This window comes from Perna viridis, chromosome 1 (assembly GCF_037379345.1).
Source record: "Perna viridis isolate PV_CMFRI_1.1 ecotype Kerala chromosome 1, ASM3737934v1, whole genome shotgun sequence".
Lineage (NCBI taxonomy): Eukaryota > Metazoa > Mollusca > Bivalvia > Mytilida > Mytilidae > Perna > Perna viridis.
Window position 1 is genome coordinate 19,750,116 of NC_142445.1, and position 18,845 is coordinate 19,768,960.

The 18,845-nt window shown below is 32.7% G+C and overlaps 1 protein-coding gene across 2 annotated transcripts; it reads left to right on the forward strand.

The window, feature by feature from the left end:
* The first annotated feature begins 820 nt into the window (after positions 1-820).
* LOC148627661 (uncharacterized) lies at positions 821-17,147 on the forward strand. Of its 2 annotated transcripts, none has more exons than XM_088576779.1 (4): positions 821-1,021; positions 13,948-14,043; positions 14,869-14,975; positions 16,756-17,147. In XM_088576779.1, the coding sequence occupies exons 1-4, from the start codon at positions 850-852 to the stop codon at positions 16,978-16,980; spliced, it is 600 nt and encodes a 199-aa protein (XP_088432905.1). In that variant the 5' UTR covers positions 821-849; the 3' UTR covers positions 16,981-17,147. The 2 variants fall into 2 exon arrangements, with proteins under 2 accessions (XP_088432905.1, XP_088432911.1); XM_088576785.1 differs by lacking the exon at positions 821-1,021 and adding an exon at positions 6,239-6,617.
* The last annotated feature ends 1,698 nt before the right edge of the window (positions 17,148-18,845 follow it).

Consider the following 18,845-nt stretch of genomic DNA (forward strand, 5'->3'; position numbering starts at 1 on the left):
GTTTTATTTCGAAGAATTTACATTCTTCTGTTTCCGTGAATTTTATTAATTATGCCTTTGGGGCATTTCAGAGGTTACTCTAAGGTGTGTGTTAATACTTGTTGAAGATCTTTTGGTGGCTCTAAAAGTATTTACAATTTCGGATTTAGGTCATACACAGGTGCATTCACTGCCATTTTACCATATTCGTTCTTTTGTAGACACATTGAGTGCCCCTTTTAGAGTTCAGATTCCAATGATTGAACTTTGATCTTCTAATCCATCTTCAAACGATAGCCAAAAGAAAAGTCCATAAAGCAAATGGCAATGTCAAGGCAAAAACCGGTAAGCATATGTAAATATAATGCATATTATTCATGTAAATTTTTATCAAAGTTAATGTAACAGAAGGTCGAGTTAAAAGTTGCGCTTACCAGTTTTATACATGTAAAACCTTTAAAAAGCAAAATGGTGCCTACATACAACTTTAAAAATAAGGCATTAGTATCAAAGCAATTATTGACAAGACATACGTTTTACACGAGAAATCTTTGGATATATCATTTACAGCCATTAAAAAAAAAACGTCTAAACAGCTCATATCGAAGCAGTCACCTTCAATGTGATTTCATTCGTTGCTATAGTACCTAACAGCTCAGCAGAAATTTAATTAACTTCCTGATATAGAGTGTTTTTTCTTGTGAAACTGTTTTCTGTATTACTATCAACAACCCTTCAAATGCTAATCAAAGATGCTTATGACCTCCGGCACCTTGTCAATTAAAGAAATTGATTTAGAAGAAAGTGATTTGTTCAATTGAATTAAATTCTTTCCTCCGGTATCTCAAACCTTTTGGGAATAGAACCACAATGGTCAACAACTCAATATACCATATCATGATAAAGGTTGATCAAAACAAGTTCAAGTTAATACATATGAAGGGATTATCAAAAATGGCAAGGAGGAGAGAAATGTTTTTCACCGGTAAAAAAGTTGTCATTGGAATAGACGGCAGTGATAATTCTGTGAACGCAATTGATTGTAAGTTTAATTTAGTTTACGCTATTTGTTAGCGTTAAAAACAAACTATGAATTAATCATTTTCCCTCAGTGGTAATATTGCTTGCATGTACGCCATTTACATGAAATACTACACGCTGTACTGAGGTATTGGCAATTTTTCGATGATTAGTTTTTATCTTCATTTTTTGTTAACTATACTCTATAATTGATTTTAACCATTTAGTTACAGTAAAACTTGTTGTCGTCATGAAAGTATTCCAATGATTGATGCACAAATTGACTCAGTAGTTTTGAAAAATAATGGGTAGACATAAAAAATACTCAATAATAATAATAAAAAAAACAATAAATGAAAATATAACTCACAGCAGAAGCGTTTAAACAGCAAACACTTGGAAAGGAATAAACAAAAGAAATAAATTGTTCTCTCAATATTATTTTAAATCCTGTAGTACATTTTTGCTTGAACATGAGCTACTAGCCTACATCATATGATAATAAAATGCTTCGCAGGGTTCACATTGATACGCCCGAAGAGTTCGAACCATGTATAGTTAGGGCAAGTATGGGAACACCATCCAGATTTGATACAGCTTCGAACTTTGATTACATATTTGACACAGGATAAAAAGTTGACCAAAATCGCTGCCGTCATTTTTTGGCCCCTTATTCCTAAACAGTTCCAGTCAAAACCTCAAAACCTCAAAAAACAAACCTAGCCTTCCTTTGAGGGTTCGGCACCTTGTGCGACAATATCAAAGTGATCCATTCCCTTGGATTCATTCCATTCTTTTAGTAAAATTTATATGAGATTCATTTACTTTAACTCACGTTATCGTCCAGAAATCAGAAAAAAAATCTTGTCAGTTGGCCTTTTCTGGCCCCTAATTCTTACTTGGCTCAGGTCACAACCTATAAAATCAATTCCAGTCTATTTTATTTGGTGGCAAAATTTTAAATGAGATCCATTCACTTTTACATTTATTGTCTGAACACAACAAAAAAGGCTGGTTTCAGGTCCCTTTTGGCCCCATATTCCAAAAAAAAAAAGATTCAACCCTCCAGCCAATCGTAGTCTTCCCATGGTGGTATGGCACTTTGAAATAAAATTTCAGAAATCATTTTGAAATTTTCTGGACATCAGGAAAATGCATATTTATGGCTCCCCTTTTTTGCCCCTAATTTCTAAAATGTTCAATTTACCAAGTCAACTTCCAAAATTAATCTCAGTCTGACCATTGTAGTATAAAATAATGTGGAAGACTATCATAGACATTAATTCCTATGCTTTTACTGAAGTTATATAGTTAAAATCTATAAACATGCTTATTATTGCCCATTTTTTTGGACCCTGAATCTAAAACTATTGAGGCAACAGCATCCGAATTCAATAACAACATTCCTTTTGTAGTTTGGAACCTTGTTATAAGATTTTATAAAAATTTGTCGACTAATATTAAAGTTATCGCACGAAAACAAAGATGGCGATGACACAGACGACAACAACGACATACCATTATGAGATACATTGTTGTCTTATTAAAAGAACGTATGATTATAAAGAGCCATATGCAAGTTTGATAATTAAGTTAAAACGTGATGTAATGAATTATGAAAAAATAACGAACTGGTACCATGAGCTAAGATTGTTTGAAAGAAAATGACAATATAATTCTACATAAGTTTACGAATTAATGATACTTCTGTGACAAAAGGCATTAATGAGAACATGGAAATGTAGGTTATTGATTTTTAACGGAATAATGTTTCATAGATACTAACTGAGAACGCCAAATACCACTACATCTCACATTTTCAAAGTTTCATATGACTACTTACAAATGATAACTTACATTGGCATCCATTCATCGCTGATATATTACTTCACGGAAGTTCACATTCCCTAAATTTGTTTTGTTTTAAATAAGAAACTCTTTAATCAACAAATGAATAAAGTTAACGACTTGTGTCTATATTGTGAGATGAAGTTTCTTTTTTCATCGTAATTACATTTTATTTATCATTGATACCATCGAATAAAATTATATGCATTTAGCCTCCCATCTCTTTTGAAATATTTTACTAAGCTGTCGAAATATTGAGGATTTTTTTCAAAAAAACCTTGTTCAATTCCTATAATATGAGCCTATTAGGACAGGCGCAATGATGTCTCCTCGGTATTCAGCCAGATCTTTAGCCCAGGAGAAAATCAATATTATTTACAATTGGTGGATAGTGGATAAAAAAAACATTTTCATGAAAAAATTGTACGAACATTAAAGAACCAAAAATTTCAAGCTAGCAGTCAATATATGTGTATTTTATGGAGCACTTAAGGCTAGGGGTGGCCACTGGAAAATTGTTGTTTGAAAAAGTGCTCCCCTTTTTTAGTCTTAATTTACCGAAATTGAAGCAGACTACTATTTCATTGGATAAAACTTGTCATGAGAATGCATTCCGGTTAAATTAAGACACAGATTGGTATGAATGTCAATTCCCTGCAAGCGCGGTCAAAACGTCCTTATCATTTTGTTGGAAGCAATAGACTGGTATCATGGACATGAAGTGAAAAATTATGCCCTACGACTTGAAGCAGAAACAGACTAACACAGAGTTATATTTATCTGCAAGTCCATGTCAGCCACACTATAAGTAACGTCTCTTCTTGCCATTTCATTCAAAGACAATCCTTTCCATTATTCGACTTATGGAATGCATGCATGTGGTTGTCGTAAGAAAAGTTTTTTACGATGACAGACGAGAAATATTTGTCAAGCAATTTCTGTGAACAGTTTAATGCACGACGGTTGCGTTATAAATTGTCACCTTTTAGGCAGTATTTTGTAATATTCCAATCTTACTTCATACTGACAATATTATCGAAAATAATAGTCACTTGTATGATTCAGTTGGCCCAAATACGTCCGGTGCTTACATCACTAGCAGCTACATAATATGATAAATTTCTTCATGACATGCTTCCATATATCAATAAAGAATAAACTATATTTTCGTGTAATCGCGCAGGGATGTAACTGTACTCAAGAATACCAAGAAGCTTGCAAAAAAACCCATGATTTCAGATATTCAATTATATATTGCTAATGTTTTGCGATTTTACAGTCATAGCACGTTTCTTCACATTGGTATACATAATCATTACGTGTTTGACTTGCAAAATTCGTGTATGGCCCAATTGTACACTGCTAACCGTATTAATTTAACATTTCCTCAAACAAATGAAACCCAATGTGACATTCTATGTATATACAATACCCACTAAATTTTAATTCGGGTCGACTTTTATCTAGGAATGTAGAGAATGAACATAAGAATAAATGTTTTGCTTTGCTACCCACATCGTTCATATTTACAGATACAATGTACTTGAAGAATGTGTAGGTGTTATAACTGTTTAAATAGAACTGTTCTGATGAATTGACGTTTCAAAAATGTTTCAGTGCTCCATATTAAGAATTGCTCTTAGAGTTACATGTTAACTCGCATTGCAGATTTATGTGATATCCTAAAACATAAGCATGGTGAGTATATATAAAATATCAAGCAAAATGAAAACCACCATGCCTTAAAAACAATGATTCCATACATGCAGTAGATAAATGGACTGTAAAATAAAAAGTGACTTGCTACAAAAGCATGGATCAAACTAGATTTATTCATTCGGATTACAAAAAAAAACGAACAAATAAGTCCCTGACTTATTTATCAAACTACTCCAACATTCAGAAACAGAGGATCGAAGTTATGATAAGGTGATTGGATTGCAAATATATTGGAGATAAATAAATACCAGTACATCGCAGTACGTAAAACATAATCCAAACAAAAACCTTCAAAGGATATATGAAATCGATGTTATGATTTTAAAAGATTTTGATGTCTACAGTTAAATTTTACAGCTAAAAGACAACTACCTCTCGAGAAAAGCTAATACCTGATTTAAGATTACAGTCCAGTTATCTTGTCGATTATTTAGTTCACATATCTTCACAAGGAGGCCAGTTTTCTAACTGCTGTGAAATATCGGCAATGCAAGGGCATATCAGCGATTTGACATTTATACTCTACTCTATACCGGTGTATGCTTTTGGGAGATAGAGATAGTAGATTTCAATAAATTTGACATTCTCTGTATAGATTTTGTGTTTGGTTAATTTGATGATATAATTTAAAGCTCTGGTGTAACCTGGTGTGATAAGTGAGCTGATATATCATGATTTTACAGAATTTCATGGAAGTAAAGGCAATTGAAATATGGTTTAAATTTAAGTCTTTACCTTAAAATGCTTAATTTTGAAACTGCCGAAATTAGACACTGAAAGTACATTTTTGACGGAATCCAAAAGTTGCTGCCGAGCCTTTCAGTAGACACAAATACCAATTACCTGTCCATTTTTTATTAGTTCTATGGAATCTGACATTTTAAAATAGGTTCTGCAGCCTTCTTTTGTACATATAGAACCAGACAAACTACACATATAATCTCTAAAATGGGAACTCATGCTTCTTAACAATTTTAAAATATGAATTGGAACCAATAGACGTTTATTTATTTTAATTGTACAACTCGTACATAGATTGAAACTGACTTGCCAAGAAATGAGGGAGGGTGTAAGTAGTCGCTCCTATCCCATGCCCCTTTATTTTTCGGTTGTGTTCAGGTTGCTTATTGACTTTAGATTTGTTTTTTATGTTGTTTTTTTTTTTTATAATAACCATTGTTTTTATGTTTCGTATGATTAACGTTTATTTCTTTATGATTACATCACATCTTTTCCCGTCTTCTGAGTGAGACCGTAAAGACAAAACAAAATCGCAATATAACAAACGTGGTGCATTGGTAACTGACCTTCAGCGGGCAGCACGTGTTATATCTTGCAAGAAGCATGAAATGTTCCCAATACCGGTGCATCTGTTTACATCCCAGTTTTAGTATGGTTTAGTTGCTTATTTCTGTGAGTACTCCTTCGTTTTAATGTGTTATTAGTTTTGTGTTTGTTGTTGCTGTCAGGTTTACCACTGAGTGTAATTCACTGATTCTTTCGTTGGTTATAAAACTAAATTGTTTTATAATTGGTTGTAAATACTGTTTTGAATGAGTGAAAAATATGCAGAAACAATCCAAGCTCTTAAGTTCATTGCAGTAAAAACAATTTATATTCTTCAGGTCAAATATGTTTTGGTCACCGATTTGCAGATTTGTAGCTATTGATCATATAACATTGCGAGGCTGTTAACACAGCTTAAACGCAATAATTACTTTTTTCAACAATGGCTTAAACCTAGAGAGAAAAATTCAATTACTTTAAATCAAACAGAACCGACCGATTCTTAATGTACACACGTCAATGAAATATTTGTATCTGGAGCAAGTTTCGATTTCGCAATGTTGATGATTTGGGCATATTAAACCGAGTGATCATCACAGAATTATTGATATTGCTTTCCCTTTGTTAGTATAATGTATTGAATATTTCATTGACATACAAAACATATAGTAAAGTATTTAATATGGCGGAAAAACAATATTCGAAAGGGAAAACTGTTGTTATAGGATTAGATGGAAGTGAGAATTCTTTATATGCAGTAGATTGTAAGTATGTATAAACATACTAAATTTTTCAAACGTATTTCTTTGTATTATATCTTGATTAATGAAAACAAAGAGTTTTTCGATGCTATATTCTTTTTAATTTATTCCTTTAACATAAATTTGATAAATTGACAGACATTGCCAAAAGGGCGAAAAAATTGGTATATGCAGCAAAAATGATAGATCCATATACATATAGAAACATGAATAAAAACTATTATTATACATTTCCAAAATCTTATTGAGTTTAAAGATATATTTCAACGAAAAGCATGGTGGAAGTCTCACAGAAATAGTAACCACTCACCCTTCTGAATCACCCGAGTTCATTTCCGGTTTTAGTGGGCTTCGTACTGATCGCGTTTCTGGGTATCTGTTATGGTATGCTGTGTTGTTGTGTGGTCTGCTCTCCTTTTATCGTCCATTTGGTGTTGGCCATTCTTATGTCCCCGGATTTTCTACACAGTTTTACGTTCGGTATTGGTCCTTTCTTTGTTAATTTATTTTCCTTGTACATATGTCATTTTTATAACTTAAATGTAATTTAACAGCTAACTTATTTAAACGTAAAAAAATCGTTGGTTGAATAGGCCTCTTTCATTTATTTTTCTGTGTATTTTTTGATATACAATTAGTACAGTGTTACTTAAAATGAAAATGAAGGCAACCGCTTTCAGTGATTGTATATGCTGTTACTTAACTATTTTAAAAGCAGAATATATATATACTGAGCAAAGGCATGTTTACGAGCAACCTCAAGTTAAGTGATTGTAGTATTAGGTTCCATCATTACATAATGCACTGTCAATGTTATCATACAATGCATGTGTTTGCACACTGTGGTGAGATAATGATGTACAAAGATATATTTTATTACAAAACTAATGGTTAAATAAAGGTCATTTATCGCTTTTATCAGACCAGTTTCGTAGTTTCGATATTACAAAACATATGCGCTGTCTTTTTGTTTTTTGTTTGTTTGTAAATTTAAATATTGTTTTTGTTATGTTTTGTTTTTTGTTTTTTGTTTTGTTTTTTGTGTTTGTTTGTTTGTTTTTTTTTTTTGCTACACGTTTTTATTTCCGAGGAAACGGATTAGAAAATCATCCATCTAGTTTTTCTTTGTGTGTGTGTGTGCGTGCGTGTGAAAGAGAGGGAATTTTTATTTATTTATTTTTTTTTGGTGTTTTATATTGTTTTATATTGTTTCTTATTGGGCTATTTTTGTTTTGGTTTGGTTTTGCAGAACACAGTTTAACGAATTGTATTGTATAATCGTTTATATAAGCTGGTTTTTAATGCACAACATCGTATTCATGTTAAAGAATCGTATAACATTTGTTTTAGTTTTAGTACAATTTTTATTTTTATTCCTATCGATTTCGAAAAGCTCTACATAGAAATGAAGTGCAATGATGCAAAGATATCAACTCGTTTCTAAGAAACGGTCATGTTTCATAAATATTTAGGCAGCCTGAGGGACTTGACTAATATTTAAAGTATTCGAATTAAAATGCCTTATCTGGTTATTACTATGATATTATATTGTAAATCCATTTATATGCTGGTTAAAATAATGGAAAAGAAATTATCAGCAAACTCGCGAATTGATTGGTTTATTATGCTCCGTTATTTTGCATTTTACTCTGAGATATAATGTGGATACTGTGTAATTTGATGTTTTCACTAGATGAAAGTGAATCCCATTAAACAAGTTCAATCTCATCGCATCTTTTGCCTTTGTCTCAAGTCATGATGTATTTACCTTTGTCAATCATGATTGTGATACTGATTTATATATATAGTAATTCAAATTTTGCTGAACCGGCATATATTAAGTTTTGGAAGCCAGTCGAAGGCAGCCTCGGTGAATGGGGAATTTTTCATCGTTTATTGAAGATCTGTCGATTGTCTGTTTGTGCTTGTTTACAATCTTAGCGAGTTGTTGTCTCTCTGACACATTCAACGTTTCCACTTTCTTTCATTTGAAATCTCGTTATTTTTTTAAAATTTAGATGCAGTTTATTGCTCTCAAAGATAATGCAATTTTTACTGGTGGTCAAAACAAATAGGTTGATACTATATGATAACGTTCATTTTTTTAGTTTTCGGTTACTATAACGTAATCTCAAAATATCACAATCGTAATTAATACAGTAGGACAGTTGTTTTCCGCATAAATTCGCTAACTTGATCATCATCTGATTGTATAAGTGATGGTTATCAAGAAAAAATAAGGCATCGTTGACGTTATTCTTGTTTCAAAATCAAATAATTCGAAGGTCCTTAACTGAAATTCTTAAATAATTATTGTCTATAGTGGTAGTAGAGGGAAGATAAAACGGAAATAGTACTTGTTACAGATGGAATTGGAAATACACAGACCGCTCACAGTTAAAACTGCAAACAGTCATACGACAAAATATATCAGGGCTACAAATGTTTGACTGCGAAAACAGCAACTAATAACACATGTACTCTGTATCTTCAATTAATATATACTCTCAATTTTTGTGTATATATCTTTTAGTACATGTCTCTGTATTTATAGTGTATTTATAGATCTATCTTCGTTCTACCGACGTTTTTACCTTCTTAATATCAACCAAGGTTTACAAAAACAGACAATTTGAATTCTTATCGTTTTCATTTACAATTTTCTACTGTTCACTTGGGTTTGTACTATTACCTAAGATAAAATGAATGAAGTATCATGACATAATGTATAACAAATATATATGATGATAGATGGTATCTAGATTAAGAGTCTTATAACAATAACTTCTCAGAAGTATTTCATTATAGATTTAACTTTGTCACGATATAGTCTATGAGCCGTCACATTTCATTCACTTAATTAGACGCGATTGTTGTAAGATGTACTGCTATCTTAATTCTAAACCTTCGGGGGAAAACAAGTAACTTAGATACTCGATGAAAATTCTTAAAACAGACAGTGGTTCATAAATAACGTCTTTTTGAGTTTCACTTGGGTTGAAGGGTTTGAGTTTCGGTTGGGTTGAAGGGTTTGAGTTTCATTTGGGTTGAAGGGTTTGAGTTTCGGGTTGAGTTGAAGGGTTTGAGTTTCGGGTTGGGTTGAAGGGTTTGAGTTTCGGTTGGGTTGAAGGGTTTGAGTTTCGGTTGGGTTGAAGGGTTTGAGTTTCGTTACTTTTTTATTGATTATTTATAAGTTGAAATGTATAACGTTTAATAGTCTACTTGTTGGGGTAAATAAAAAATTTCTTTATAGTGAACTCATCATTTGAAATGAAATTTGGTCAACTTGAGTCTTGTTACCATTACTATATGTTTCTTTTACTTGTGGTACAACCGTTTGTGAAAATAATTTTATAATATATATATATATAGAATAAGTATGGTGAATATGTCATAGACAACAACACCACCAGGATAAAAATGTCGGCTAAAGGTCACGCATTGGTCTTCAATGAACGACGTGGAAACCCCTCAGACCACAGGCTGTGCTGATCCCAAAATGATTGATTGGTTGTTGGGGTTTAACGCCCGAGCAGCAATATTTCAGCTATATTCAGGCGATGGACATGAAATGGATGATAAAATGAACATGAGATGATGAAATGAAAAATGGGATGGGACACAGGGAAAATGGGTGTCGACAAATTTTGATTGCCACTGGAAATAGGAAGAGGTGGATAGGATCGGGCAATTTAACCTCCTGTGGTGGAGTCATATGGTTCCTACTCCTATCGAATACCACAGAAGGGTTCTTTAACGTGCGAGAAACGTGACATCTTTCCCAACACGTTGCATGACTATGGTTTGCAGTCAGGTTTTCCGTATTATGGCCTGACGACTCCAGCATGTAACATGCCAGGGTTACCCCATTCCAAAACCTGGTGCACACAACCCAGTTGCTCTGTGGGCAGTGCGCCCTAGCCCCCCCCCCCCCCGATCAGGGGTCTGAGCACTATTTAGTCGCCTTTTGCGACAAGCTTAGCGCTGCTGCGGGGCTATTCGTTTGACACCCGGACCCGCACGGGGCCTGATCCCAAAAGATCAATATACACAGGTACAGGGAAAGAGTTGCCCCTATATACCAAAGTAGCATAAAAAGAAACTAAAGGTGAAAACGAAACAAGACATACAGAGGCCAGAAATTCCTGACTTGTAACAGGCATAAAATGGAGGGGGTGGGGTGGGGTGGGTGTTAAAATACTCTGGCGTGATCACACAAATGCCAACCTTAACGATTACAATATCATAACTACATCCCTTACGTACGAGCCTATTCAATGATTTAGTTAACTTTTTGGGTGAATATCGAGCTGTCCGCGCATTCTGTAGAATGCTACTGTAAAATAAGTTGGGTATTTAAGAATCATTCCATCTGTCTAGTTGTCTGCTTGTCTATATGTATGTGCACATTTCTTGTGAGCACAACTACCCATATGCCTCTCAATGAATGTTGATGAAATTTTAGAAATTTCATGGGAAGGTTATGTATCTTATGAAAAAATGGTGTTACTCTCTTGGTGACTCCAAAGGGAAATGATTGCTCTTTCGGGTTGAACATTGAACATATAATTCCATTTTAAGCAGGGGATTTCTCTTTGTAAGCTTGCTTATAGTATTTCTAGTTAAACTAAAAATTGAGAATGATGTTTGTTATTTAGTTCAAAAAATGTATAAATAATGTTGTCATTATTCTCATAATTATCTGTATTTTAAAAAATCTCGTTTTTAATGCTATTAAACGATAAGATTTAAGACTCGTGTCAAATCAAGATTTACCTCCTTCTGTGTAAATAATTCTTACCTTACAAATTTTTCCGTATAACATGTAACTAACGTTGTACATTCCATTTCCCAATATTTTCGGTAGTGCAGTTGTAGGCTTTATTATTACGTTAGCTTTCCATTTTTATCGAGATTCCCGTTGGTGTGCTCATCAATAAGACGAGCATTGAATCTCCATGACATGATATAACATTAAGGATATCTTTTGCTCTGTTTAAGGATAACAAGGATTTCAAATGGATGTGAAATCTCTGAACGCTAGAATAATATTAAAAGAAAAATAGACGAGTCAGTGTACTCGTTGTTGAGATATATGCATTTGAAATTTTCGCGAGAAAAGGGATTTTCAGCAGGTTTGTCTAAGAAGGTTTTATCTATAAAACACAGAAGAAATAAGAAGAATTAATAAATAACAGGGTTATGTTGCTACAAGATTGAATTCATCACTACAGAAGTTTTATGGTCGTCATCATGAACTCGTGGATCGTTATGGTGTATCCATCTGCACCATGAAAACTGATTTATTCAACGGTTCATAGTTTTCCTTTCCTCGTTTCTCTACCCCGGACTTGACTTTTATGAGCAACTCGGTGGGTGTTTCTAGAAAAGCAGAGGACGCTTACCCTACCGATGCACCTGGTCCATGCTCCCAGTTTGTATTGGAGTCCGAGTTGCTCATTTGCTTTTGTTACTTTTTATGTATGATTTTAATTACTTTATGTTCTTTGTTGTGTATGTCTGTTTTCCATGTCTGGTCTTTGTCCCTGGATTGCATTCTTTTGATTACCACCATAGCCTTGGTTCCCTTGATTACTCTTTCATAGATACTTTCCAAACAACAATTTAAGGTGTGTTCAATAAAGTTATGAAAAGAAAAACGCGGGTCACTGTGCAAATAATACAAATGCTTCGAAATTGATAAAACCAGAGGAGACCGAAAACCTTACAAAAATGGCCAAACATGATCAGCAAACACCCTTAATTGTAATAAATCAGAAATGAACATTATTGTGAACCTTTTTTTTTATCTGTATAAAAAGAAAATTTTAATGACATCAAAAAACATAATTTATTAAATACTTCATTAGGGTCTATTTCAGATTTGCATATATTCAATCGGAGGCTAACGGTAGTCAGAACTGTTATATCTGTTAAACAGGATTGTAATTTGTCTTTTCGCCATTTTCGAAGTCAATTGATCAAAAGTTCTCAATATTCATACCATAAAGCGCTAGCACTTCAAATGATAGAAAGATATCATCAATAATTATTCCCTGAGGATGAAGAAGCTCAATTCAGATATTGCTTGGGAAGGGAAAATTTGATATCACCACATTGGATTTGTGTTTTAATAATCGATCATGCCACATGATAATATAATTTAAATCATTTTGTCAGTGGTTCACTAGACAAATAGCTTTCTAGTCATAATACACGGTATATCCTATTTGTTTTGCTCCAACTAGGCAATTTTTAATAAATTTATACATATGCATATTACTAATTAATTGCCTAAGTAGTTTAAAGATTTAAAGATAACAGAATCTCGATATAATAATACAAAGTTTAACATTCTTTAAATTTACGCCGTAAAATGGTTACGGGACTGATATAAACAGTTAAATATATGTCATTATGTCATAAAACTTCTAGATAAGCATTATTACGAACGATTATATACTTCTCATCAAATATTAATTCCTGACTGCTTTTCTTCCACCATTATGCTCCGTTTGTAGGTACCGCAGGTGGAAATTTGATATTTCAGTCAAAAAGATAGCTGTAACAAATTCAAACACACAAACAAAAGCAAACGACGACATCGTTTCAATGCTTGGACGAGAATTAAGTCTGTCATACGGTATTTTGTTTAAAACCAAGACGTATGTAAACGATTATACAATACCCCTGAATGATATTACATTTGTAGTTTATTCATTGATTTCACACTGAAAGTTATATAAAACATTTGATGAGAAATATTGGCCTTTAACCTCTTGATTGATGACTAGAACTGGTTGTAAAACAATTTCCATTACTTTTATAATGGCAAGCAGGTTTTTGTATAAATTCTTGCATGAAAGCCAAAACATGAATAGTTTATGTTCAGATTTGTATCGCTGGATCAATTAAAGATAGTTTGGTCTTTTCATTTATTAATATTCTATTGATTGTGACATCAGTTATGGGATCAATTGTTTCATCTTAATGTGATAATGTACGACTTTGTTTATACAAATGACAACCAAATACAAGTACATATAATAAAAAAAAAACAGACACAATTTCCAATTGCTTTACTGGTGCAGTTTATGGAATATTAATTAGTAAATATAAGATGTTCTATGCGGGTTCTGGTTCGACAAACCGTTGGGTTTTGTTTTACAAACACCACAAAAAGAACCCCTTAACATGATGAACAGAACAAAAGTTGACAAGTTTAGTTCAATTATCTGAGAGTAAAATAAATCATATTTTGATCAGTATCATTAACACTTTAAAAATAATCGAAATTGCTGTGCAATTATTTGAATTCTTTATGTTTTTGTAGGGTATGCGAAATATGTCCACAGATCCGACGACTTTGTTATTTTAGTTTACTGTGTGGAGATGGGGGATATTCTCTCTTCATCGGATTTGTATCATTGTAATTATAATGTAGTTCAACACACATTTCAAATGAATAAGCCTTGACAGCGCATTGATATTTGCTTTTTATAATAATTACCCGATTTGACATATTCATTATCTATTTTGCTTAATGAATGACTAAGGATTACGCGAATCCTGAATGTAACAAAATTTAAATCTCTTTCCTCTAAGACTAAATCAGTCATAAAACAAAACAAAACAAAAATGAACAAACAACACCTGAGCACATCAAATAATCAATATGCACTTCAATACGAAGAAAAATGAAGTACTGCATGTGACAAAAGCGACTTATATAAATCAGAAATGATTACATATACCCGTATGCTGTATAGATTTTATAATTACATTCTGATTAGCATATACCTTTTTCGTGCATTGTGATTAGTCGTTCACCTTTTATGACCTCAGCCTTGACAATTTTTACAAGTGTAAATTCAATGTACAAATCGTAAATAACTTGGCTACCATCTCTTCGACAAAAGATAGAGCCGTTTTGAGACTTAAAACGATATTATCTGCTTATTCCATTCACTTTCGGCATTGTACATAATTTTGAAAGAGTATAGTTATCAGTAACCCGTAAATACTTTGAACTCTGAAATTGACAACCGTATCATATATTTCAGATAAATAGGGATTGGAATTACATGGATTAAATACTGATTTTCCCAGAACTTTTGGATGTGTAAAATCGAACTATTTACTCACAACACAAATAAAAGACCGATTTTACACATCGATAAATTCTGACAAAAACAGTGTTTAATCCTATAATAATATAGAACTACTTTTATATTAATTCTACTTTCATGTGCAGCCCCGAATCCAGAAGATTTAGAAGCTTTTAAATCAATTTTAGACCACGAAGTTCAGAAAGTGGACACTAAGTTAGAACAGTTTAGTGAACGTCTACTTTCATTAAAGGTAAGATTTCTCAAAACGCACATCATTTAAGGCAATATTCTCCGTTCACAAGCCCAGTATTCAGACTATTCTGACCTGAGTAATTTATCATATATAATTTACCGAAATTTTCAGTAGTGCAAAAATACGTGCATATTCTCCTATAACACATAGAGTTTTCACTTGTTCGCATTTAACTTAGTAGCTACACAAATGTACATGAGGTTTCTTTGACATATTAAACAGAACTTGCATGTGCTGGATTGAACTTCCTATTGATTCCGATAGTTTTGGTACTTCTTGTATATGCTTTATTTTTGGATCTTTAACTTCCACCGTATTTGATTTTAATGCAGTTTTTGAGTGGTTTCTACTTGAAACACGTGTACAGCAAACGGAAATGTACGATATTTATATGAATGGCAATATTAACTTCGAGTTGAAAACGCGTCTTACTTAACTACTTTACTTTTGCTCGTTATCAAATACGTTATGACATCCATGAGAAACTATGATATATTTAGACGTTGGTACCTGCACTTGTTAGTCACAAAGAAGAGGAAAATCTCTGCCTTACATTTTAAAAATCATTACGATGTGCTTTACTCTACAGAGGCGTTAATTTAAAAAAGAAAATAAGATTTTTAAGAATTTTCATTCTTCAGTTTGATAAAGTGTAAGAACCTATTCATAGATGTTATATTTGTATCGATTTGCACATTATCCATTCCACCAATAGAGTCGAATATGCGTTGTTATTCGCTATGTTTCATGCGTTTTGCGACTAAATTATATTTGAATAAACTTCAATTGTGTACTCTTGACAGCAAACTATGCCGTATTCGTTGAAATATAGATATATATTTCTCTGCCTTTACCTTGTTTTATAATTCACCCTAACTGGAAATATCTAATGCAAAATGTATGCTATAAGTCTACAATGCTATGGTGAAGTTTGATATCCTTAAAATCGATTGATTTTAGCGCAAATTGTGCATGACCCTATTCTATATTCTTGCTATAAATACGTTTATAAAATACAAAGATTAAAAACGAGAACTATTTAATCAAATAGCAGAACGTCCATCCAGATCGATGTGTGAAAGATGTCAGTGTATCATCGTAAACCATGACAATGCACGATCGATGTGTGAAAGATGTCAGTGTATCATCGTAAAAACAGTTTTATTGTTGTTCGCTAAAACCATAACAACATTACTGTCAACCTAATCGTAAAGGATGTTCTCCTGTGTAATCTTATGTCGTATTTGATTCATTTATACCACATCTAAACTGAATTTTGAAAAAAGGTTTATGTATAATGTTTTTGTTAAGGTCGACGCGTAATACAGATGTCTCGAAGCCTTACAGTTCATTTGTGAAAGTTCGTGACTTTTTAAATTAGACACTTTAGCATCTTAAAATAATAACGAACATTCTAAATAAGTAACTTAATAAAGGTAACATGCGAGAAAAAAATAATTTATCTTTTTTCGGTGTGCAATACAAAGTTTCTCGTAATATGTCAATTTGGATATGATAGAGAGAGTAATCAAGAGAACAAAGATTCTAGCGGAAATCAAAGAGTAATCAATGGAACTTAAATAATGTAATCCAGGACAAAGACTAGATACAGAAAAACAGACACAACAAAGAACATAAAGTAACGAAAAAAATACAACAAAAAGGGCGAAGGACTCAATATCAAATAATTGTTTTACTGCCATGGAGAGGAAAACGCCAAAAAAAGATCGACATATATAATGAGTACTGGTTGAAATACGTACCTTATATTTTACAGCTCAAAGGTGTAGTCAAGAGCATACAAGCAACAAAACCTGGGGAAGGTATACTTCGAGTTGCTAAAGAAGAGGAAGCAGCACTGATTATAACCGGAACTAGAGGTTTAGGTAGGTTACGGAGGACATTGCTCGGAAGCGTCAGTGACTACTTAGTACATCATTCACACGTTCCTGTACTTGTTTGCAGAACGAAAGAAAAGGACAAACATAAAGATAAAAAGTGAACAAGTTGAAATGTGAACTTATTTACTATTGTGGATTTGACATGTTTTTATTAGCATGTACATATCTTGGAGTTAAACTTAATCATTATTTTATGGTTATTACATAAGAAATACATTGTATCGTCAATTTCGTTACATAAACTAATGCACCTAAATTTTGTGTCTAATTCGCTATACACTACATTTAATAAAGTCTTTAGAATCACTGAAAAGATTGAATCCATAAAAAGCAGGAGTTCAACCGAAGTCGTTTAATGTATGTTTAATTGGATTTCGTAAGATCATTGCATCAAATGCAAACTTTCAAGTAGAAATATTACACGACTAAAATCAGTATGCACATTTTTGACCTGTATTTTACACCACATAACTTAATAAATATCGATATGTTCTGTTTAAAGGAAAAACACGATCACTTAATTAAAAATAAAAAATTTTAAAGAGCGATCAAGGGAACCAAGATTCTAGCGGAAATCAAAGGAATGTAATCCAGGGACAAATACCAGACATGGAAAACAGACATACACAACAAAGAACATAAAGTAACTGAAATAATACAAACGAAGTAACAAAAGTAAATGAGCAATTCGGACTCCACTAAAACTAGAAGCATGGGCCAGGTGTTCCGGTAGGGTAAGCGTCCTCTTCTTGTCTAGAAACGTTCGCCAAGTTGCTCATAAAAAGTCAAGTCCGGGGTACACGAAAGAGGAAAGGAAAGCTATGACACGTTGAACAAATCAGTTTTCAGGGTATAGATGGATACACCGTAACGTTCTACGAGTTCATTTTGTTCCCATTGGAATGCCGATCGTTTGTTGATAAATGCGTCCAACACATTGGACAAATATTTTGTCGATCAAAATTCCAGCATTTTGAAAACATCTTCTGTATATTTGGAAGATGATTTGGAAATATTTTTTACAAAGTATGAGGAATCTCTACCAAGAACTATATATCTGTATCTAGTTGTACCATCTTTTTTGGAGAAACAACGATGTATAACGTTTTGGTGGGAATTTCAACTGAGTATGGGGAATAGAAGTATACATTGTTGAAATAGCTTAGGTTTTAATACTATTATATTCTGATAATAGTGGACAAAATAAAACTGGAAACACAACAAAGACACCGGGTTTCCAAATAAAATGACTTAAAAATAAAGTTTTTAAGTGATTCAATAGCTACTGGCAGACTATAAGACTCATGATTCACTCAGAGTAACACAGGATAATTGATACTACAACTACTGGTAGACCGTAAGACCCGTGGTTGCAAACACAAACTGATGTTGTCGAATCAATTAATAAAACATCAAGGCACGAAATGAAAACAAATGAAAGAAAATAACAGTGTTAAAGTAACCACATATGAGACAGAATGACTACATTAAACTAGAAAATATTTTTTGACAGAGAAAATGCTAGAAATTAAAATTATATAATATAATCACTTTGGGGGAATAAAAGATCAAACATTTTCATTTGTTTAGGCAACAGTGACATCGAGTACTAAGGGACCTTAATATTATCAGCGTGCAACAGCCTCATGCATGTTTATTTTATTTACATTTGATGGATCCATGTAAAAAAGCATGATAGAGCTTAAATTTCACAAGGAAACTGCATTATATGACATTATAACACAAATATGAATGATCAATACATGTCTAATGTAAAGAAAAAGGCAGTGACGGAGACATTACATCTTCATTTGAAATGGTAACTTAAACAAAAATAACCAAGGGAACCAATATTTTAGCGGAAATCAAAATAATGTAATCCAGGGAAAAAGACCAGACATGGAAAACAGTCCAAACATAACAAAGAACATAAAGTAACTAAAATAATACTTGCAAAGTAACAAAA

Coding starts and splice junctions, on each gene's coding strand:
- LOC148627661 (XM_088576779.1), top strand. CDS start 850: ATGGTCAACAACTCAATATACCATATCATGATAAAGGTTGATCAAAAC. Junction 1,022..13,947: donor TTCTGTGAACGCAATTGATT/GTAAGTTTAATT, acceptor ATGTTTTTGTAG/GGTATGCGAAATATGTCCAC. Junction 14,044..14,868: donor TTCATCGGATTTGTATCATT/GTAATTATAATG, acceptor TTTCATGTGCAG/CCCCGAATCCAGAAGATTTA.